This window comes from Macrotis lagotis, chromosome 1 (assembly GCF_037893015.1).
Source record: "Macrotis lagotis isolate mMagLag1 chromosome 1, bilby.v1.9.chrom.fasta, whole genome shotgun sequence".
NCBI classification, from domain to species: Eukaryota; Metazoa; Chordata; class Mammalia; order Peramelemorphia; family Peramelidae; genus Macrotis; species Macrotis lagotis.
In genome coordinates, this window is record NC_133658.1 from 487,053,075 (window position 1) to 487,076,651 (window position 23,577).

The 23,577-nt window shown below is 33.8% G+C and overlaps 1 protein-coding gene across 15 annotated transcripts in view; it reads right to left on the reverse strand.

Moving 5' to 3' along the window:
• TSGA10 (testis specific 10) overlaps positions 1–23,577 on the reverse strand; it is a 152,764-nt gene that overhangs the window by 111,798 nt on the left and 17,389 nt on the right. For 5 of the 15 annotated variants that reach the window (XM_074213766.1, XM_074213754.1, XM_074213757.1 and 2 more), the window contains exons 2-6: positions 18,155–18,296; positions 15,026–15,240; positions 8,360–8,420; positions 3,026–3,148; positions 2,217–2,369 (exon numbers count right to left, since the gene is read on the reverse strand). The exons of 1 other annotated variant lie outside the window; for it this stretch is intronic. In XM_074213766.1, the coding sequence (XP_074069867.1) occupies positions 2,217–2,326 (110 nt within the window). In that variant the 5' untranslated portion in view covers positions 2,327–2,369; positions 3,026–3,148; positions 8,360–8,420; positions 15,026–15,240; positions 18,155–18,296. The remainder of the gene's footprint in view (positions 1–2,216; positions 2,370–3,025; positions 3,149–8,359; positions 8,421–15,025; positions 15,241–18,154; positions 18,297–23,577) is intronic. 9 more of the 15 variants (XM_074213762.1, XM_074213763.1, XM_074213755.1 and 6 more) reach the window with 8 other exon arrangements.

The window sequence follows — 23,577 nt, forward strand, 5'->3', positions numbered from 1 at the left end:
TAGGTAATTATTAAGTGTCTGAGACCGGATTTGAACCCAGGTACTCCTGACCCCAAGGCCGGTGCTTTATCCACTACGCCACCTAGCCGCTCCTGATAATATTTTTTTTTTTTGAAGAATAAAGGTAAGTCAAGAAAGCATACGCTGTTCTGCTTTCAGCATAGAGTCCAAATAAGTATGTATGTCTCCATCATGACTATGTCATGAAAAATTTTTTGTTTCCTGAAATTCTTCATCTGCATTGAAAACTGAGGGGATGCCCAACACCTGGGGGTGCCTGAATAAGTTATGGTGTATGCATGTTATGGAGTACTATTATTCTTAAGAGATCATTAGTGTGGGGGGCAGCTAGGTAGCACAATGGATGGAGCACCAGCCCTGGAGTCAAGAGGACCTGAGTTAAATCCAGCCTCAGACACTTAATAAAATTACCTAGATGTGTGAGACCTTGGGCAAGTCACTTAACCCTATTGCCTTAAAGAAACAAAATTTTGAGAGAGAGAGAGAGAGAGAGAGAGAGAGAGAGAGAGAGATCATGAGTGGTTATAGAAGCATGGAAAGCATTACATGAACTGATGTTGAGTGAAGGGAGCAGAATCAAACAAATGTTATATACATTATCAACAACAATGTGAGATAATCAACTATGATGGATACAGCTCTTCTTAGCAGTTCAGAGATAAAGGACAATCTTGAGAGAACTTCTATGGATATCCAGAGGGGGAAAAAACAAAGTCTGAAGGTATTCTGTGTTCACTTTTTCAAAATTTCCATGTTTTTCCTTCCTTTCTCATGTTTTTTTTCTTTCCCTTTAATTCTAATTCCTCCTTTACAATATAACTAATATGTAAATATGTCAAACACAGAAAAACAAAAACCCTTTCATCAACTTCCTCTTTCTTTCCAGGTAGTCTCTCTAGAAAACTTTAATGATTATCATTTCTCTATATTCATTGATTTTCATGAGTATTCTCTACAATACTCTCTCCCATATTTTCTCCCTTTGATTCCGAGATTTCCTCAAATAAACAAATTGTTTTAATATATGTCATCTCATAACCTACCTTATCTAATTCTGTCATGACTCTCATCTTACTAAGCCTCAACAGCATCAATTAGGTGAAATTTTCTTCTTTATAGTAGATTCTGAAGCATTCATATTTTGCTTGTTGACCATATATGCACACAGATCTCTAAAGATATATATTTTGTTATCAGTTCCTTTGTTGGACTTTGTTTCTTGTGAGATTTTGTATATTTCAAAGCTCCCTTCTTCCTACATTATAGTTACTTTCTAGGCAATAAGGTATCTTGGTGGGTTATATGTATAGTTATCTTCTACCCTTTCCTTTTACTTAAAGCCCTTTTCATCAGATTTTTAAGAGTTCAGACAAATGTATTCTTATGAGCCCTTGTTCAACTGATCACGAAGTATTTATATGCTAGAATTTTCCTGTGTGCAGCAGATAAAAGTGCAAAAATAATGGAATGATCCTTGCTTATATTGAGCTTACAGTCTAATGAGGAAACAAATACATATAGAAACACATACAGCATAAATATATGCTTGCATACACATAAAGTGGTTAAATACTACAGAAAAGAAAGACACTAGCACAATTAGAAAGGTCAGGAAAGGCTTCATGCAGAAACTGTTGAGCTGTGTCTTAAAAGGATAAGCCTACTCAGCAACATGTGGGAGTATACAAAGTAATTATCTGTCCTTCAAGGTGGCTTCAGAACTTTACTATTTCAAGTAATCTAACATTTCTACCCTTGAGTTATCCAGGTCCATTACTTTAAAGCATCCACTACTCTTTCCTAAAATGATATACTTATATGTAAAAAAAAAAAACCCTTATTCCAAATGATAAAGCATTTTTAAAAATAAGATTTTATTAAGAAGATCTTATAGGGGGCAGCTAGGTGGCACAGTGGATAAAGCACCGGCCCTGGAGTCAGGAGTACCTGGGTTCAAATCCGGTCTCAAACACTTAATAATTACCTAGCTGTGTGGCCTTGGGCAAGCCACTTAACCCCATTTCCCTTGAAAAAACCTTAAAAAAATAAAAAAAGATCTTATAGAATTTTTGCAATCTTTCATTAGTTTGATGTTTTTAAAAATCACATGTTTAGAATTTAGTGGGGAAAAGAGACACCTTTTACATCTAGATAAATTACTCATTAGATTTTTTCTCACATATAAATATAATTACCTGTTCATAAAGAAGAAAGGCGTTGTCTCTTTCAGATGTGAGAACCTTGACGTTACCCTGAATTTCAGCCAAGTGACGCTCATATTTTTCCAACATACACTTAAGTTCATCACGATCTTTTGACTTCAAATGCTCAGAATCACAATTTGTTCCCTAAAATCATTACAAAAATTTTACAAATTTTGACACTTAGCGATTAGGAAACAAGTTTATTACTCTTCCTTCAAATACTTATAGTCTCCTCTCTAATGGAAAAACTACACTTTGACTATACTGTCTTCATTAGCTAGCCTTTCCTAGCTTTCCTCATTCACAATCAAGCTTTCTAAACAAGTTTTAAAGTTTAGCTCTCTCAAGTTGGCAACCTAATTATCATTATCCTCATTTCATAGATGAAGAAATGGGCTCTAAGAGTTGGAATGCCTTACCCAATGACTTATGTCTGGAATGCCTTACCCAATGACTATATGTCTGAGGAGGGATTTGAATCCAGGATAACCTATTTACAAATTAAATACTCCTTCAGTACTCCAATAATGGTGGGAGCATGTGGCCTTAATCTAAATATGATAGCTACCCCTAAAATATCCAAACTTTTAAAAAATATATGTACTTTCTCAAATTGTTCCCATTCATCTGACTACTTTTTGCTTACTTTCACAAGGTAGAACACATGTGTTCTTTTGTATTTATTCCACAATCAAGGGTACTATGAATCATGCTCCAAACACTTACTGCAGAATCAAAATCAAAGTTCAAAGACTTTTTTTTGCATTCTAAATTAATATATCAAAAAATACCAAATGTACCCTGGCAGGTAGAGCAGTACGTCGAGGACTTTTAGATCTACTTCGAATCATCTTTTCCAAATTTTCAGTTTCACTCTTAGGATGATTTGTCTGTTCCTTAAGTCTTGACAAAAGGAATCAAGTCTATAAAAAGATATAAAACTTTTTCAGTCTAAAATTTTCTTAGTTAAGTTTACTGCGATCCAAATGAAACTAGCATTTTATTTTATTTCTTTCTTTAAAGATTTTGAGTTTTACAATTTTTCCCCATCTTACTTCCCTCCCCCCAACCCCCCACAGAAAGCAATCTGTCAGTCTTTACTTTGTGAAACTAGTATTTTTAAAAAAATAGGATAAAAACTGTCAATACCCAATCATTAAAATCAAATTTGATCGTAGATTAAAGTCTGGAATTACATAATTTCAAATTCATTTCTTTTTTTAAATAAGTTTTTTATTGATATCTTTTGTTTCCTTACATCATCACAGTTATCCCCAGTATCTCTCCCCTGACCTGAGTAATACTAAATCTAATTCATTTCTGATTTATTGTCAAAGTTTCCTCTTCCTAGTACTTATAAAGGTCCCATATGTAGTCTACCTTTTCTTTAAATTTATTTCTTTTTCCGTACTGAATTAATTTTTAAGAAAAAAGGATAAAAGGTTGAAATTGGCTAGAAATGTCTTAATTTTAATGGGTTTAGAACTAGTCATATAAATGGGTACTTCTATCACATAATATGGCTAAATGTTTTTATCCTTGCATCCATTAAGTTCATCATGATCTTTTGACTTCAAAAGCTCAGAATCACAATTTTCTCCCTAAAATCATTACAAAAACTGTACAAATCTTGATACTTAGCATTTAGAAACAAGTTTATTACTCTTCCTTCAAATATTCAGTCTCCTCTCTAATGGAAAAACTACATTTTGACTGTACTATCTTCATTAGCTAGCCTTCCTTAGCTTTCCTCATTCACAATCAAGTTTTCTAAACAAGTTTTAAAGTTTAGCTCTCTCAAGTTGACAACCTAATTATCATTATCCTCATTTCATAGATGAAGAAATGAGCTCTAAGAGTTGGAGTGCTTTACACATGTGGAGTGCCTTACTATGCCTTGCATAGTTCTCAGTGTTAATTTCTTTCCTATGAATTCCCATCCTTTTAAATTCATCTGAAATTATCCTTTTATAAATTTTCTTTTTTTTAACTAACACTTTTGTGAATGTGAATAACAGCAAAACAAGATATTTCAGATAAATTGGGTCTTTTGTGCTCCTTAAGTTTATTATAAGTTCAGGGGCGCCTAGGTGGCGTAGTGGATAAAGCACCAGCCTTGGGAGTCTGGAGTGCCTAGGTTCAAATCTGATCTCAGACACTTAATTACCTAGCTGTGTAGCCTTGCGCAAGCCACTTAACCCCATTTGCCTTGCAAAAAAAAAAGTTTATTATAAATTCAAAGTCTAAAAAAAAGGACTTATTGGAGCAGCTAGGTGGCACAGTGGATAAAGCACCAGCCCTGGAGTCAGGAGGACCCAAGTTCAAGTACAGCCTCAGACACTTAATACTTAGCTGTGTGAGCCTTCGGCAAGTCATTTAAACCCACTACCTTGCAATAAATAAATAGATAGATAGATAGATGGATAGATAGATAGATAGATAGATAGATAGATAGATAGATAGGATTTATGAGATAATTACTGATGCAATATCTTTCTGTGTATAAGAAGAATTCAAGTTATTTCAATGAAGAAGCAACTGACTTTTATACTGCTGACTTTAAAAAACTCACTTAATATTAGGGGTTTATATAAAAACAAATAAAAATTTTGAGAACAATGTCTGTTAACAATAATGATTCAAACCCAATTAGCATAAGGCTTCCTAAATTGATCAACTGATAAATTATTCTTGATCTTTTAGGATGAGGATAAACAGAGGGGAAATATAGCAATCATGTTAAATTTTTGCATACTAGCATATACTTCAGTACTCTTATACTGAAAAGCTGATGACTGTTCATTTCTATTTGTATGACGTTTTATTTGGTATAAGGATCCAACCATTTAGATAAAAGATCAAATGGACTGCAAGTGAAATATTTTTTCCTCTGTATTCCTAAGAATTCCACAAAGAATAACTTCTTTTTGATGAATCCAAATTTGACAAATTTGGGTTAAGAACTCACTATATGACAAAAAATGCTAGGAAAATGCAGAAATCAGGCATAGAGCAACATCTCACATTCTATATACTTTAGCCAAGATAAAGTCTAAATAGGTTCAGGTTTTAGACATAAGGGATTATACCATAAGTCAATTAGGAGAATAAGAAATAGTTTATCTATCAGATCTATGAAGAAGGAGTTTAATGACCAACAAGAGACAGAGAACATTATAAAATACAAAATGGATAATTTTGATTACATTAAATCAAAAAATGGTTGCACAAATAGATCAATGCGGCCAAGATTAGAAGAAATGCAGAAAGCTAGGACACAATTTTTACAGCCAGAAAGTCTGATAAAGAATTTCAGGGGCAGTTAGGTGGCACAGTGAATAGAGCACCAGCCCTAGAGTCAGGAGGACCTGAGTTTATGTCCAGCCTCAGACACTTAATAATTACCTAACTGTGTGGCCTTGGGCAAGCCACTTAACCCCATTGCCTTGCAAAAAAAAAAAAAGAAAGAAAAAAGAAAGTCTTCCTAATCACAGTTAAAAAAAAAAAAAAAGAATACAAGTCATTCCCCAATTGATTAATGGTGAAAGGATATGAGCACACTGTTTTCAAATGAAGAAATAAAATATCTACAGAAATATGAAAAATGTTCTAAATCATTACTGATTATAGAAATGCAAATTAAAATAACTCTCAGGTACCATCTCACTCCTGTCAGATTAGCTAATGTTACAAAAAAATGAAAATTAGAAATCTTGAAAGGAATGTGGGAAAACTGGGACACTAATGTACTGTTGGTACAGTTATAAACTGATCCAACCATTCTGGAGAGCAATTTATGCCTATTGCCTATAAAGGGCTATAAAACTGTGCATAGCATTACTAGGTCTGTATCCCAAAGAGATCATAAAAAAGGAAAAAAGACACATACAAAAAATGTTTATAGCAGCTTTTTAAAATTTTAATATTTTATTTATGTTTATCCAACCATATGCAACAATAGTTTTAACCAATCATTTTGCAAGGTTTTGAGTTTTATATTTTTCTCCTTCCCTCCTCCCTGACAGAAAGCAACTTAATATAAGCTCTACATTTATAACCATACTAAACAAAGATCTATATTGATCATGTTGAAAGAAGAATCAATTCCAAATGAAAGAAAAAACTAGAGAGAGAAAAAATTGACATAATACATAAGACAATTATTAAAAATTGAAGAGAGTAAGCTTTGGTCTTGATTTAAAGTCCACAGCTTCTTTTCTGTATATAGATGGTATTTTCTATCATGAGTCTTCTAGAATTGTCTTTGATCATTGTACTGATGAAATAAACAAATCCATCATAGATGATCATGTTGTATGTATGTTATGATGTATGTTAGTGTGTATTATGTTCTATAGGTTCTATAGCAGTTCTTATAGTAGTGACAAAGAACTGACAATTGATGGGACACCCATCAATTGGGAAATTGCTGAATAAACTATGGTATATGGATGTGATGGAATACTATTGGTCTGTAATGAATCATGAGCAGTTTTTTGTACTGGCAGAGAATTGGAAAGTGAGAGGATGCTTATTAATTGGGGACTGGCTAAATAGGTTATAGTATATGAATGTTATGGAGTATTGTTATTCTGTGGGAAATCATGGGTTGCAGGACTTTAGAAAAACATGTAGGGACTTGCATGGGCTGATGCTGAGTGAGGTGAGCAGAACTAGAACATTGTACACATTAACAACAGCATTGTGGAATGATTGACTATATTGGATGCAGTTCTGTGTTTGGGAACAATTCTGTTTGAGGAAACTGCCATTCACATCCAGGAAAAGGACTATGGATTTTGAGTGCAGAGTAAATCATACTATAATTCACTTTTTCAAAAAAAACCCAACTCTTTTGTGTCTTTCCTTCTTTCTCATGTTTTTCCCCTCCTTGGTTCTTGTTAATCTTTCTAGCATGACCAATATGGAGTTATGTTAAACATGACTGTACATATGCAAAAACTTTTGCCAGGTTGTTTGTCTACATGGGGAGTAGGGAGGGAAGAAAGGACGGGGGAAAAGTGTGGAGCTCATGGACTTTTAAGTGGATGGAGGTTAAGAATTGACTTAGCATGTAGTTGTAAAAATTAAATAAAATTTCAAATGAAAAAAAGAAAGAAATCATGAGCAGGCAGATTTCAGGAAAGCAGATTTCAGGGAAAAAACCTGGAAATATTTATATGAATTGATGTTGAGTGGGGTGAACAGAACCAAGAGAATATTATAAACATTAACAGCAGCAATGTATGATGATCAAGATAGACTTTGCTCTTCTCAGCAATACAGTGATTAAGGACCATATTCCAAAATTCCAAAAGATTTGTGATAGAAAATGCCATCTGCATCCAGAGAAAGAATTATAGAGTCTAAATTTCAGACCACAGAATACTATTTTCATTTTTAAAGTTTTTTCTTTTTTTTTCTTTCTCACGGGTTTTTCCCTTTTGTTCTGATTGTTCTTTCAAAGTATAACTAATGTGGAAAACTGTTTAACATGATTCTATGTGTAAAACCTATATCAGAAGACTTGATGTCATGGGGAAGATGGAGGGAAGGAAAAGAGGGAGAAGAATGTGGAACTCAAAATCTTACAAAAAATGAATAGGTGGCTAGTGGAATCAGGAGTACCTGAGTTCAAATCTGGCCTCAGACAATTTCTAGCTGTGTGGCCTTGGCCAAGCCACTTAATCCCATTTGCCTTGCAAAAAACCTAAAAAAATGAATACTGAAAACTATCTTTACATGTAATTAGAAAAAATAAAATAAAAATTTTTGAAAAGTAACATTAAATGGGGTGGCTAGATGGCACAGATAGAGCACTGGTCTTGGAGTCAGGAGTACCTGAGTTCAAATCTGGCCTCAAGACACTTAATAATTACCTAGCCGTGTGGCCTTGGACAAGCCACTTAACCCCATTGCCTTGCAAAAAAACTAAAAAAAAAAGTAACATTAAAATAACTAGATTTAGATGTAGAGCCTATAATACATACCTTTCTGATAAGGGGTGAGGGAAGAGAGGGAGGGTGAAAAATGTGATAAAGACTGTTGAAAACTACTGTTCATGTAATTAGAAAAATCAAGAAATATAATAATTATATTCATGCATTTAAAATTATATTAAAATACATACTTACAGATCTAATACTTTATGGGATCTTCTAGTTTTATATTATTTTGCTGACATCTAAGTTCAGTCTGAAAAAAAAACCAGCACCTGTAAGAATATAATATCTAAAATCTATGCTCCTGATTTTCAAAGCTAAGAGAAACTTTTTTATACATGTTAAACTGGACAAACAGCATTGGACAAAAGGAATCCGTTAAATAAACATAAAAATCCATGGAATTCAGAAACATCTGAATCAAAACATAAAAAAACCAGATCTTTCTAGTTGTTTCACCTATCTTGTAAGAATAAAAGACTAGGAACATTTTCATAAGCAATCATCTCTAAATTCATCTCTAAAGAAGAAAATAAGACTAATAAAAAGAAGAAGAAAGTCTTCCTTGATACTAACAGATAAGAGTAATCCCTCACTCTCAACATTTATTATATTGATTTATAGAGTATAAAAAAGATTTCATGAGTTAAGAGTTATCCCTCTGACTACAATGTAAACTCTTGGATGGTGAGATATTTCTTACATATCTTTATGTCCTCTTACCAAACTTCCAAAATTGAGAATTTAATTTTTAAAAATTTGTTCAGAGGGGCGGTTAGGTGGCGCAGTGGATAAAGCACCAGCCCTGGACTCAGGAGTACCTGGGTTCAAATCCAGTCTCAGACACTTAATAATTACCTAGCTGTGTGGCCTTGGGCAAGCCACTTAACCCCATTTGCCTTGCAAAAACCTAAAAAAAAAAATTTGTTCAGAATAAAATATAACTTGTAAAATTCCTCATCTTTCAACACAAAATATCCAATAAGCCTGTCTACTTTAAAAATGATATTCTTTAAATACTCTCCTTGGAGTGAAAAGATACTTTTATGAACCATGACTTCAAACTTTCTAAATTATATTATTTCCCTACATTCTAGCCAGACTGGACTAGTTGTTCCCTGAAATTCACATTCCATCTCTAACTTCCACAGATTTAAATAAACATTCTCAAGAGTGCACCATTTCAGTGAGAATCTTTTTTTTTCAAGCATTACCTCCTCAAAAAAATCTTCACAGATTTCCCAAATTAAAGCTCTCTTTTTCCAAATTCCATTTCATTTACCATGTATCTATGTATATATTGTATTCCCCTAAGTGTAACATGCACCTTGAAGGCAGGAATTGCTTCATTTTAATTTTGTATCCCTGGCTTTTAGCATAGTATGTTATATAAAGTAGGTATTTAATAAATGTTTGTTCTATTCAGTGTAGTGATGTCCACTAGGAAAATCTTAAAGGATATATTGAGGTTTATGAATGTCAATGGGAAATAAATTCTAGAGATATATTTTAGGTAAAGTTTGGACAAAAATGACTCTAGTCTAAAAGTATGAAACAGAAATGGCAGTGGCCCAAAGAACCAGCATCTAGCATAGTCTTTGAATAAAGAATTAATTTTAAAGACTTGTGATTTCATTTGTATGAGTAATATACAGTATATTAAGTAATATACAGATCAGATTACAACCCTAACATGCCTTATTCTTCAAGAGCTGTAACAGCTAAATAAGTTTATCAAATGAACTTTATAAACTTCAGTTAATGAATTTTTCTGAATAAATAAGTTAGTGTTCAAATGGTAAATGAAGTCTGTTGCTGGGTCAAACTCTTAGCCTTTCAGGTTGGTAGTCAATAGAGAGATTTACTACCTTGTTCTCATTACCTTCAGGAAACCAGTGTCACCTCCATGCTTCAATGAAGTATCAGAGCACAACTTTATCAACCAAAATACTTACAACTTAAAAATATAAAAAATGCTACTTAAAAATAAAATAAAATCATTTGCTAATAGATCTGATTGCCCAGAAAGATAAGGGGAATAGCAATTCTTATAACAATTAAAACACTGTAAAGAAGCAAAATAGTTTAAAATCCACACATGAAACTTAAAACTTACCAAAAAGAGCCTTAATATAATAAAGAATATGGAGCAACTATACCAAGGTCAAAATGAAGTAAACAGTATTCTACTTCTTCCTATTTCAAATAACTAAGTTAAACTTCATAAGATCCAAAAACAATGAATGGGGAAAATTTTCAGAAACACTTCAAAGTGAAGGTAAAACTTAGAAAAGAATTAAAAGGGTTTAAGGAAGAAGGCAAAGGAGGAAAATTATTTATTAACCTTTAAAAATGGTCTAATGGGGGCGCTAGGTGGCATAGTGGATAGAGCACCGGCTCTGGAGTCAGGAGTGTCTGAGTTCAAATCCGGTCTCACACACTTAATAATTACCTAGCTGTATGGCCTTGGGCAAGTCACTTAACCCCATTGCCTTGGGAAAAAAAAATTAAAAGAAATGGTCTAATGAATAAACCCTCCACCTTCAATAAATCTCATACAGTGACATTTTTCCAAATTCCCAAAAGCTTCAAATCCTGTATACTTTCTTTTTTGCTCAAGTCAGCTCCTTTCATTTGAGAAATTCTCTTGCTAAAACTCCAACCCATAGGATGTCAAAAGTCCACAACTGTGGTCAGCCTGGTCACAATAAGGGTAAAATATACAAAAACTCCATTATACATATGTGTGTGTGTATGTGTGTACATATACATACCTAGTTCTTTCAATCTTAATTTAGCCCAACTCATACACTCTTCCTCAAGTCTCATATATAGTCTTCTTTCTGGGGCACAAGCAATGCTTTCTCTAAATTCACTCTCCCAAATTTATAAGTACTTTCCTCACTGGATCCTATAATTTTTCTGATTTATACTCTTCCTCTTAACATCATTCCAACTATTTACTATAGGCAAGCACTATCAAACACAAATAGTTATTTTTGTATGTCTGGCACCCTAAAATATATTCCCATTTTCTTTTTTTAAATTTTTTAATAATTTATTTATAGCAATGGGGCTGTGTCTTGCCCAAGGTCACACAACTAGGTAATTATTAAGTGGATGAGGCCATATTTGAACTCAGGTCCTCCTGATTCCAGGGTGAGTGTTCTATCCACTGTGCTAACCTAGCTTCCCCCTACATTCCCATTTTCAAAACACATTCCAGGATAATATTTCTTCTAAAATATATTTCCCCATTTTAATACTGTTCCATCATGTTCTTTCAAACATTTGCAAATTTTCTTCTGAAACACACTCTCCCTTGGAATACTGTCTACTACAGTATTTTTCTTACACATAGTCTCTTTCTGGTGCTACATCATATTTCAGTTAGATGCAGCTTTTCATAAAGAATTAAAATTTACACTGTAAACTCACTCCACAATTCATTTATGATGAACTGAGTACAAAGCCTATTCTACTAACTTACCTATTACTGCTTTCAACTGGATGTTTCATAAACACCTCAATCTATCCACAACAGACATACCATGTTTTCCTCAAAACCTAGCTTTCTTGAACTTCCCTATTTCTGTCAAGGACACCACCATCTTCCTGGTTGACCAGGTTTATTAGCCTCATTGTTAGCTTTGACTACATACTCTCATTCATTTTATATATTAGTTTCTATCTCATATCTTTCAGCTATTTTCTAATCACCATTCACACAGTACTTAACACCTCTCATTCAGATTATTGTAACTTTGTAATTGCTGTGTCTTAAGTCTTTCCTTACTCCAGTCAATTCCTTACACAATCATTGAAGTTGTTTTCTTAAGTTATAGGTTTGATCATGAAACCCCCATCTCACTTTAAATGCTCTCTCTTTCTTATATAGTTCAAATATAAACTTCTCTATTTGGCATTTAAAAGTCTCCAGACATCATCCTACCTTTCCAAATTTACTACATATTATTCCTATTCACATGCATGTGGATGTCAGTGATCACTCCTACCTCCCACTCAGCCCACCCCCCATATTACAGTACAGCTAAACTGACTTTCTTGCTATCCTTCCTATTTCTGGGCCTTTGTTTTGGCTGCCCCCTGTTCCTAAATGTGTCTCTTCATATCCATCTCTCAAAATCCCTGTTTTCTTTCAAAACTCAGCTCAAATGACATTTGCAAGACACCTTTACATCTTTCAGGTTTTGCTGAGCTTCTGATGTCTTCTCTCCAAGAGCCCTTGTGTCTGCTTTGAAGATGACCCTTGACATGCTCTCTCCCCTTTCGAAGGTAAACTGTTTGTTTTTGTTTTTGTTTTTGCAAGGCAGTGGGGTTAAGTGGCTTGCCAAAGACCACACAGCTAGGTAATTATTAAGTGTCTGAGGTAGGACCTGAACTCGGGTACTCCCGACTCCAGGGCCGGTGTTCTATCCACTTGGCCACCTAGCCACCCCGAAGATAAACTCTTTAAGGTTGGCTGTGACTCTTTTCTTTTTGCACCCAGCACTGAGCACTGAACCTAGCATATAAACTTGGGGCTTCACAAAAGCTTCTTGAATAAGATAGGTTAGGGATTGAAATTTATCATTTATATTATCTATGAAAATAACCAGCTTCCAAAAATAAAAAAAGAAAACCTTGAAGGAAGAATGTTTAAATTATTAAATTACTTTTAGGTAACCATAACACTTTAGAAAATGTCTCTTAGAAACAAGTGATATAGTGATTATAAATAATTCTTATTTCTTCTTTAAAGTAGTTCCCCTATCGATCTCATTCTTCTAGCCTGGTTTGAGTTACTATATGTATTTCAAAACACTACTATTATTTTCTTAAAATATCCTAGAATCCTCATATATAATAACAAAAGGTCATTAAAAAAGTATGTTTATACTGACTTTGTCCTTGGGCCATTTACTGATTTTACTGCTTTGTTAAAATGCTATATGACTGTGTGGGGCGGCTAGGTGGCGCAGTGGATAAAGCACCGGCCCTGGAGTCGGGAGTACCCGGGTTCAAATCTGGTCTCAGACACTTAATAACTACCTAGCTGTGTGGCCTTGGACAAGCCACTTAACCCTATCTCCCTTGCAAAAAAAACTAAAATAAATGCTATATGACATGGGATGCTACAACAAATAATGCCACTATTAATAATTACCCTCAGGAAATTTTTTTCTTTCACAGATATACTCAACTAATATAGTGATTCATAACAGCAAGGGAAGAATATTTAGTCAAGCTATAATTTATCCCTTCTTTTCTATTTTTTTATTATATGCTATTATTGATTACTGAAAAATGAAACCATGATTTTGTTTTAAAAATACATATGGATTTTCATCAAATACTAGAATGAAGAATAAAAATATAACAAAAAACAGCATGCAGCCTTTAGAATTAAAGTTTAAACATGATGCTAATTTGAAGTTTAAAAGTAATAATAAACATGGCCTTTGTTAAAAGGCAATTAGCACTGTCTGAAATTTATGTGAAAAACTAAGGTTATACTAGAGAAATGAAAATGTATATAGAAGTCAAAGAGCTTATAATCCAAAAGTTTGCAAATTCATGACAACGGGAGAAAGGAAGGAAGGAACACCAGAATCTCCACCTAAAGGGTGTAGCATAGGATGGGACAGGTGCAAAAAAAGTAGGAAAAGGACAAAACTCTACCCAAAGTGGAGGAGCAAGATGACAGCAAAAGTCTTAGGGATTGCTAGACCAAGAAGACATGATTGTCTCCTTATCTTCAAGGGTCCCAGCTGCACAAGCTTAGTGCAAACTGTTTGCTGCCCATCTTGACTCCCAAGGACAAATAGGAAGTCCATTTTGGAATGCAAACATCAAATTATGTCAATTGGGGGCCATTATCCTTGACACATTCAGGGTTTCCTGCATGCTCTAAGTTTCTGGAAAATATGGCAACTCAAAAAAGACAAGAATTCCCTTACAGTCCTCAACATCTCCAAGTTTCTCCATTCTCCAGTCTATCTTCTACCAAGCTAATAACATTTTATTTCTAAAATACAGGACCGATTATATTGGCTCACCTACTCAAACTCCTGCCTCTAAAATCCAATGCAAATAGTTTGCCATTTACAATCCTTCACAACCTGTCTCTACCTTACTTTTTTGGATATAATTATATGCTACTCCCCATCACGCTCTCTTTAGTTCAGCCAAATTGACTGCCTTGCTATTTCATACCCTCCCTAACTCCTGATCATCTCTCTTCTTTTGCACCCAGTCCATCTCCCATTTCTGAATTGCACATTTCTTCTTCACCTACATCTCTGAGAAAATCCAATTTTCTTTGAAGCTCAAAAGTTGGGGCAGCTAGGTGACTCAGTGGATAGATCACCAGCCCTAGAGTCAGGAGGACCTGAGTTCAAATCCAGCCTCAGACACTTAATAATTGCCTGTGTGACCTTGGGCAAGTCACTTAACCCCGTCACCTTAAATAAATTTTTAAAAAGTATTAAAAAAAAGCTCAAAAGCTCCCTCCTACACCTATGTTAATGCCTCCCTGTCATATACATACTATATATATATATATGTATATATATAGTTATGTACACAAACACATACACATGGTGTTAACACACACACATACATATGTGATTGTGTATATGTATGTATGTATTCAAGTTGTCTTCTTCTACTGAAGATAAGCTCCTTGAGGAGAGACACTATTTTAGTCTTTGTAGCTCCTACTTGGTACCTGCCATATGGTAGATGCTTAATAATAAATGTTTGTTGTTGTTGATTAATAGTCTCACTTTTCCATTTTAAATAACAATCACCTGTATTTTTAAATTTTCAGTTTTGATGTTATATATCTAATAGTACCTTTAAGTAATTACAAGTCCCTGTATGTTGTATCCAACAATAAGTCTGGTTTTTTTTCCAGCTGCTGTTAGTTGGTCTACTTTAATCAATTCTTTACAAAGATGCACATTCTCGCTGGTTAAACCATCTACCTAACTGGTCAACACTTCTCTGAGTTCCAAAGATTTCCTAACATGTTCTTCCAAGCCATGATTTGTTTCCTTGAGATCTTCAATCTATCAGAATTAGGAAGAAAAGAATCAGATTTTTTCCACAGTTAGATTTTTGTCATAGTATAAGTTGGTACTTTATAATAAAACAGGAGTGTAATAAAAAACAGCTTCATTCATTTTTCTTTTTTTGCCTATAATTTTTTGGGAAAATATCTATATTAGTAACAATAAAATTACATCTCAAAAATTACTTTTATTATTTTAATGATAAATTTTTCTTGACTAAATTGCTATCATTTGAAATGCTATTTCCATGTAACTCTTTTGCAGGGTTAATTTCAGTGTGATGTAACAAAAAAAATGGGAGGAGAAAAGTCTTAGGTTCCAGTCTCCATTCTGCCATCTTCTCTAATTCCTCTGTGCCTTAAGCATTTAACTTCTCTGAGCCTGAGCTGGATTTCATGATCATTAAATGTTTTCCGGGTCTAATCCTATGAGCATTTTCTGATATCATACCACCAACGACTTTGATCATTTCCAACAACAGTAAACACTGACTGGGCTCATTGCAGAATGCCCCTTGCTAAGTGTTCTGGAAAGCAACTAAAAAAAATAGATCACTTTCATCTCTATAATTGTCCAGATGCTGTCAGTCTATTAAACTAAAGGAGGGTGTGTATTCCTGTTGGGGGAACCAACACTGGATTACTAAGAAAGAAAAAAAAACCCAGATTTTCAAACTTGATACTTCTTTGCATTTATTCTAAAAATAAAAGATGATTATTTGCAAGACTGTATAATGAAAAAAAAGAAAAAAGATTGTATAATGCCCTTGTAGTGAAATACAAAGACAATACCAAAAAAATCACTGCATTTAAAGATTTTAAAAATATTATAGCATCCCTAGTTATTAACTTCAAATTCATAAGGGCAGCTAGGTAGTACAGTGGACAGAGCACTGGCTCTGGAGAGGACATGAGTTCAAATCTGACCTCAGATACTTAATAATTATCTAGTTGTGAGACCTTGGGCAAGTCACTTAACCTCATTGACTTAAATAAAAAAAATTAAAAAACCTTCAAATTAATCCTTCTTCAATCCCAATACCAGACCAAAAACAATCAAATAGGAAAAACTTGCAAAACACAGAAACCTATAACCATTTCTAAAAAATGAATGTTTTACCTACATCTGGACATCTATGATATCTGAACTGTTTTTTCTGTAATCATATCAAACTCTGAAAAAACAGGACCTGTTTTTTAAAAATCAAGCTTTTAACCATGCAAATCACTATTTTCAATACCTCTTGATAAGCATAAGTAGCAAAGAGATTTTATATTTGATGGTGGATACAAAAGTATCAGAAACTTCAGAAGATTTAAAAAACAGAAATTTAAGATTTAAAATCCTACAAAAGGAGGAAAATACTGTGGCATTTTTAAATGAAAAGCAACTATGGGTTTTAGATGTCCTCAGATCTTCTAATTTTCCACTTCTTGACCAACATTCATGACCAGAAATTATAAAAGCAATAATAAAGAGAAAAGATGGACATCTTAAAAATCAATCTGTCATTAATTAGCTTGGTATACAAATATATTCACAGAAAAATATGCTTTAATGCTCTATGATATCCAACATTTATATTTTACTTTAAGATTCACAAAGTGTATTCATAATCTCATTTGATCCTGAAAGCAATTCAATTCTGTGAGGTAGATAATATAGGTGCATCTTCAGGGTCATATTCCTCACAGGTCCCAATTTTACAGACGATTAAAGTAAGCCTCAGAAAATTTAAGTGACTGTTCTATGGTCCCAGAGATAGTAAATAAATATTCAGGTCAAGATTTAATTTTAAGTTCACTGTGCATCATGCTGCTTCCAATCATGTGGTACAGAAACTAGGTTAAGAAAATATAACAATCTAAAATCAAACCAAGATGAATAAGAAGAGAAGTCTGGGAATAAGCTATGCCATTTGTCTAGGTAAACTTCCTATTAATGACTTTTACCCAATGCAAACAGACTCTAAGATAATTAAATTATGTATAAATTGTTCATTGTCCTATTTAAACTTCTATACTAACTACTACTTAAAGTTCATGTTTAAAAATCTAATAAAACTCAAACAAACCACAATGGTTTAATGGCTGGTATTATTCCTTTGCTTAAAATTAATAGTTTTAGTTCCCCTTCTCATAAATTCATGTAAGTAACAAGGATATAAAACAGAACATGAACAAGTCACACAGCATAAGAAGGTATCATTAGCTTATAATCTATCCTAATGGAAACAATATCTATATAAATGAGACCACAAATCTACTGAAGTATTTAAATATAACTATAATAAATCCTGAATCAGAGATGCCATAAATTAGGGTTGTAGAGTACTTTTCAGGGCTATGATGATTCTAATGATTTGGTTCCTATCCCCAGCCTAGGAAAATCAATACAATGGATGAACTCATAAATTGACCCCAAATCCCCAGAAGGAAATACAAAGATTTCTCAAATGGAAATTATAAAGAAAAATAATTCAACCTTATATGTTAGCCCAATTTTATGATTAAAATATCTTTGATAAAATTGAAGTGGAAAAGTTAATTATTCAGAATCTCAAAATAAGTCTGATTTTATATATAAAATATTCAAATACTACTACTGAATCACAATCCACTTACTTTTCCTCTAGAAAATAAGACTTCCAAGGAAACCCCAAAAACTTAGCTCTTAAAATTGATTACTTGTTCATGAAATAACCAGAAGAAAAAATGATTATGACTGAAAAGCAAAGCATAAACACAGCAAGAAAATAATAGGAATTGGTTTACTTCTTGATTCTAAGCTGTTAATAACAGTATATGCATTTAAGGTTGGACTATTTAGACTTAAAGGACTTATAAATTTTTCTCATTAGTCTCATTTGCTATATAACAACAACACATACTAATGCAAAAAAGTGACATACATATTTATTTAATTGTCAGAACCTGTAAATTTAGCATATAGATGAGTCTCTCTTGGTTTCTCACTTCTTGGGGAGTATTATGATATTTCTCAGCTTTATTTAGTGGAGCCCCTAGGCCAAAATCATGTTCTTTGGTGGTAACCTGTTAGGAAGATTGAAAAACAATACAAATCTTCATCTAAAATGGCCTAAAGATCTGTAACAATAATTAATACATTTTACAAATAGTCCATACCCATCAAAGATTTCAGATTTATACAGAAGAAATAATATGAAATTATTATTATTTTCATTTTAAAAAAACTAGAACTATGCTGAAAGGTTAATCACAATTATAGAAAGATCTTCTCTGTACATGAGAATTTAAACTTGCATTGACCTATCCATGAGAATTTAAACTTGCGTTGACCTCATCCACAAGATATCTGTTGTCTCCCTGAAAGGTTGACCCACTTTTCAGGGACAGAACATGCTTATCTAATCAGTTCCAGAACTATTTACCAATGTGGAGACAAACTCGGGTGTTTCTCTCCTATAGGATTAGCTCTAATGGAAGATGAACATCACCTGTAATAACTGCACAAGAAATTGGTTTAAAATTCATATTTAAGTTTACATTGAGAAAGTAGACTTTGGAGTCTCATCCATGGAGAGGATGCTCTACCTGAAGCTTTCCTAGTCAAGAGACTCTCCAGATAGAAAATTCAGAAACTGGTGCTCTCACAATTTGGTGATATGATATTCTTACTGTAATCATATGTGGAATTATACTACTATCTGTGCTATTTTTATAATTCGCAACTTTACTGTCCTTGCTTAGCTAACTATACTGTTAATAAATCTCACATAGTTGTATAATCAGAAGTGTGAACATGATAATTATACCTTACAAATCTTGAAACCTTAACAAGACATACATATACTTGGTGAGGGTGGCCAGGCAGTGCAGTAGATAAAGTACCAGCCCTGGAGTCAGGAAGACCTAAGTCAAATCTGGTCTCAGACTCTTAATAATTGCCTAGCTGTGTGACCTTGGGCAAGCCACTTAACCCTATTGCCTTAAATAAATAAAATTTAAAAAAAAATAAGTAAGACATATACTTAACAACTCTTTAATATTTTTAAAGATATTCTGGGAATTAGAAACTTTGGGCATATTCTAGTCTAAATCAAATCTGTTACTTTACATATGAGGAAACAAGCAAAAGCTGAGATAAATGATGACTATGGGGGTGGCTAGGTGGTGGAGTGGATAGAGCACCGGCCCTGGAGTCAAGAGTACCTGATTCAAATCTGATCTCAGATACTTAATAATTACCTAGCTGTGGCCTTGGGCAAGCCACTTAACCCCATTTGCCCTGCAAAAACCTTAAAAAAAAAGATTACTATGAAGGTAACATGATAAACCCATTAAAATACCTTCATTTTTACATACCACTAATAAGAATTAATTTTTAAAAGAAATAATAAGGCAAAATGTGTGATTTTATTGCATAAAATTAAAAAGGTTTTAATACAATCAATACCAACATAGCTAAAATTAGAAGAGAAACAGAAGATGGGGTAAAAAAATCTTTACACAAGTTTCTTTGGTAAACTTTTTATTTCTAAGATATATAAGAGTTACTGGTAATTGATCAAAGAATACGAATAGGTAATTTTCAGAAGAAGAAATGTTATCAATAGCTAAATGAAATAATGCTCTAAAACAAATTAAAACAACTTTGAGGTATCACCTCACAATCTTCAGTTTGGCTAAGTTGACCAAAAGAAAAAAAAAGAAAAATAACAACTACTGAAGAAACTGAGGGGGGGGGAGATAAGGCACTTTAATGTACCCTTGATAGAGCTATGAACTGGTCCAATCATTCTAGAAAACAATGCCCCAAAAATTTTTAAATAGGGCATATCCTTTTACTCAGCAATTTCCTTTCAGGTGACTACTATTTGAAAGAGATCAAAGAAAGAGGAAAAAGGACCATTTGACAAAATGTTTATTTATCATAGTTCTTTTCATGGGGGCAAAGAATTGGAAACTTGTCCATTAATTAAGGAATGGCTGAACAAGTTATGATATATAATGTGATAATATTATAAAAAATAATGAAGATAGTTTAAAAAAAAGATTCAAATTTTTTTGTTACTCTAACCTATATTAGAATACTCATCTGAGGGGAGGCTAGGTGGCACAGTGGATAGAGCACTGGCCCTGGAGTCAGGAGTACCTGAGTTCAAATCTAGCCTCAGACACTTAATAATTGCCTAGCTGTGTGACCTTGCGCAAGTCACTTAACCCCATTGCCTTAAATTTTAAAAAAAAATTAAAGATATAAAATATACAAGAAAAATTTCATAAAAATAAAAGATTAGAGAATTTTGGGAGAACTCACAAGTCCCAGAGCAGAGCTGTCTATTATTTTTAAAAGTTTTTATTGAGGAGCAGCTAGGTGACGCAGTAGATAGAGCACCAGCCCTGAGTCAGGAGTACCTGAGTCCAAACCTGGCCTCAAACACTTCATAATTACCTAGCTGTGTGGCCTTGGGCAAGTCACTTAACCCCATTTGCCTTGCAAAAATAAAAAAAAGTTTTTATTGAAACAATAGACAATCCATTTTGATTTACCATTTTAGTGAGAGTTCTTTGGTAGCTCAACTTTCTTTACTAAAGCATTATAGTAAACCCACAGGCAGCTGCATAAAATCACCCTGAAAGCCACATTTTGGATAACCCTGTCCTAGAACCACTGTTCAGACAGAGTTAGTCGCCTGAACTCAAAAGCAGCCTCCTTTCTGCCCTAATACTCCTGAGTTGTGGAAATCACTAGGAAACAGAAGGTAACTGTGAAAAATACGATAATCAGATTGACCCACCCAACAAGTTTAGAATTGATACTCTAGGTCGGTAAGTCACTGAGTGCTTAGGGGAAGGAGAACTAGGTTTTGAATGCCACACTTAAGGAAAATAACTTTGATGGCTGAGAAAAGGAAGGCCTGGAGTGAGAAGAGACGTGCTAGAATGATCAACAGCAAGATACTCCAATAGTAAAGGTATAAAATGAAGGCCAGTACTAGAGTGGTGGCAGTATCAGAGAAGGATGCACACTGAAGAGATGTTACAAGAGTAAAATTAAAAGGCCTTGGCAACAAATTGGATAGGAGGGGTGCAAGAGTGTGAAGAATACAGAATGACAAGGCTGAAGAGTCTGAGAGAGTAGGAGGATGATGGAAACACTATCAGCCAAGTTCAGAAGGAAGGAAGGTTTGGGGAAAAGGATTATGAGTTCAGATATGTTGAGTTTAAGATGTCTCTGAAACCTCTGGTTGATCAACTTCATTTCCTGGATAGTCCCTTTTTCTTGAGAATTATGACAATATTCTATTTGCAGTTCTTCCTTTCTACCCACTCCTTTCTAAATCTCCTGGGCTCTCTTCTACTTCAATACTACCTCACTTTGTGATCTCATCAGATCTCATGGATTAAGTTACAATTATGCAGATGATTTGGGATGGAATTATCCAGTAAAATCCTTTCTTCCCAACTCCTGTGTCTTCAAATAGATACTAGACATGTTGAACTGGATGTCCCAGTTTATCTTAAATCATTTGTCTAAATATGAACTCATTTTTCCCTCCAAGTTCCTCCTAATGTTCCCATTACTATAACCTTCAAGTTACTCAAGTTTATAATCTAAGCATCATTCTTTACTTTTTCACTCTTTCTCACCCCTCAAATCCAAACAGCTGCCAAGTCAAAACTATCTTCCCAACATCTTTCCAAATGTCCCTTTTTATCCTCTGATGCTGTCATTCTCCAGGAAGTAACCTTTTGGTTGGTCTCCTTGCCTCAAATTTCTTCCCATTTCAGTCTATCATGCAGTAAGATGTCAAACTGATCTTCCTAAAGTACAAGTCTGACCACTTCACCACTGCCCAATTCAATGGCCCCCTATATCCAACTCAAACAGAAAGAAAATTATTTGGGGCTTTTAAAGACCTTCATAACCTTCCTCCTTTTAATCTTTCCAGTCTTCTTTACACCTAACTACTCTTCCCATATTTAAGATCCAGTGATATTGGTCTTATTAGTGCTTCTCATATTCAATCTCCAGACACTTGGCATTTCACTGACTGGAATGTTCTCAGCTGCCATTTAATGGCTTCCTTAGTTTTCTTCAAATCTCTGCTAAAATACCACTACCCCCACTGAATGTTCATGCTTTTTTTTCTATGATTATCTTTGATTTATCTTGTACAAGTCTTGTTTGCATTTTGTCTACTCAATGTAACTCTAAAATCTGAACAGTTAAAATTACATAAAAATGGGAATTAAGGTAAGAGTCACAGATGCAAGAAAACAAAATTCAGAAGATAATAAAATGCTTCCTTTTTTTTAAAGGCAGTGGAGTGGGGTTAAGTGGCTTGCCCAAGGTCACACAACTAGGTAATTATTGTCTGAGGTCACATTTGAACTCAGATCCTCCTGACTCCAGGGCTTGTGATCTATCCACTGCACCACCTAGCTGTCTCCAGAAGATAATAAAATGAAAAAGACTAAGACACTGAGCTGAACATATAATAAAATGAAACTCAACAGGGAATAAACACTATCTTGGATTTGGTTGCTGAAAATGAAATGTTTTAGTAAAGAAAGCTGAACTACTAAAGAACTCTCACTAAAATGGCAAATCAAAATATATTAACTATTGCTTCAATTAATAACTTTTAAAAATAATGCTGGACAGCCCTGCTCTGGGACTTTTGAGTTCTCCCAGAGTTCTTCAATCTTTTGTTTTCATTAACAACTGAATTTAAAAAAACTGGAAATAATGCCAAAAAAAATAAGATATAGATCTGAAAGAACTATTCAAACTCCTTGGGATTCAGATCCTCGAACACAGTAAAAAATGAAATAATCTGGTCATTATGTTTTTTGGATTGATTAAAAAAATGCTTCCTAGAGCTACAATGAACAATATACTACAAAAGACTTTAATTGACAATTCAAAAAATATACAGATAATTTAGTTTGCCCAGACAAAGAAAATTTAAAATGTGACAAGTGATAAATTCAAAAACCATCAGAAAGAAATGCCATTCCTCCAAATATTCACTATCACTAGATTACAACACACACACACACACACACACACACACACACACACACATTAAAAAATAATTTATAAAGAAACAGTCAAGAATCTCAGAATCAATTTTTCATTAAATCTCACTAAAGACAAACCAGATACACCAAAGGAAAGAAGTTTCAGCACTATGCCAGGCAAATATTTTCAAAGCTCGACTAAGAACTACACATTAGGTAAAATCGAGGAGGATTTCACGAAAAGAGAAAAACACATCCAGAGAAAAAACTATGGAGTATGAATACAGATCAAAGCATTTTATTTTCACTTTTAAAACTGGTT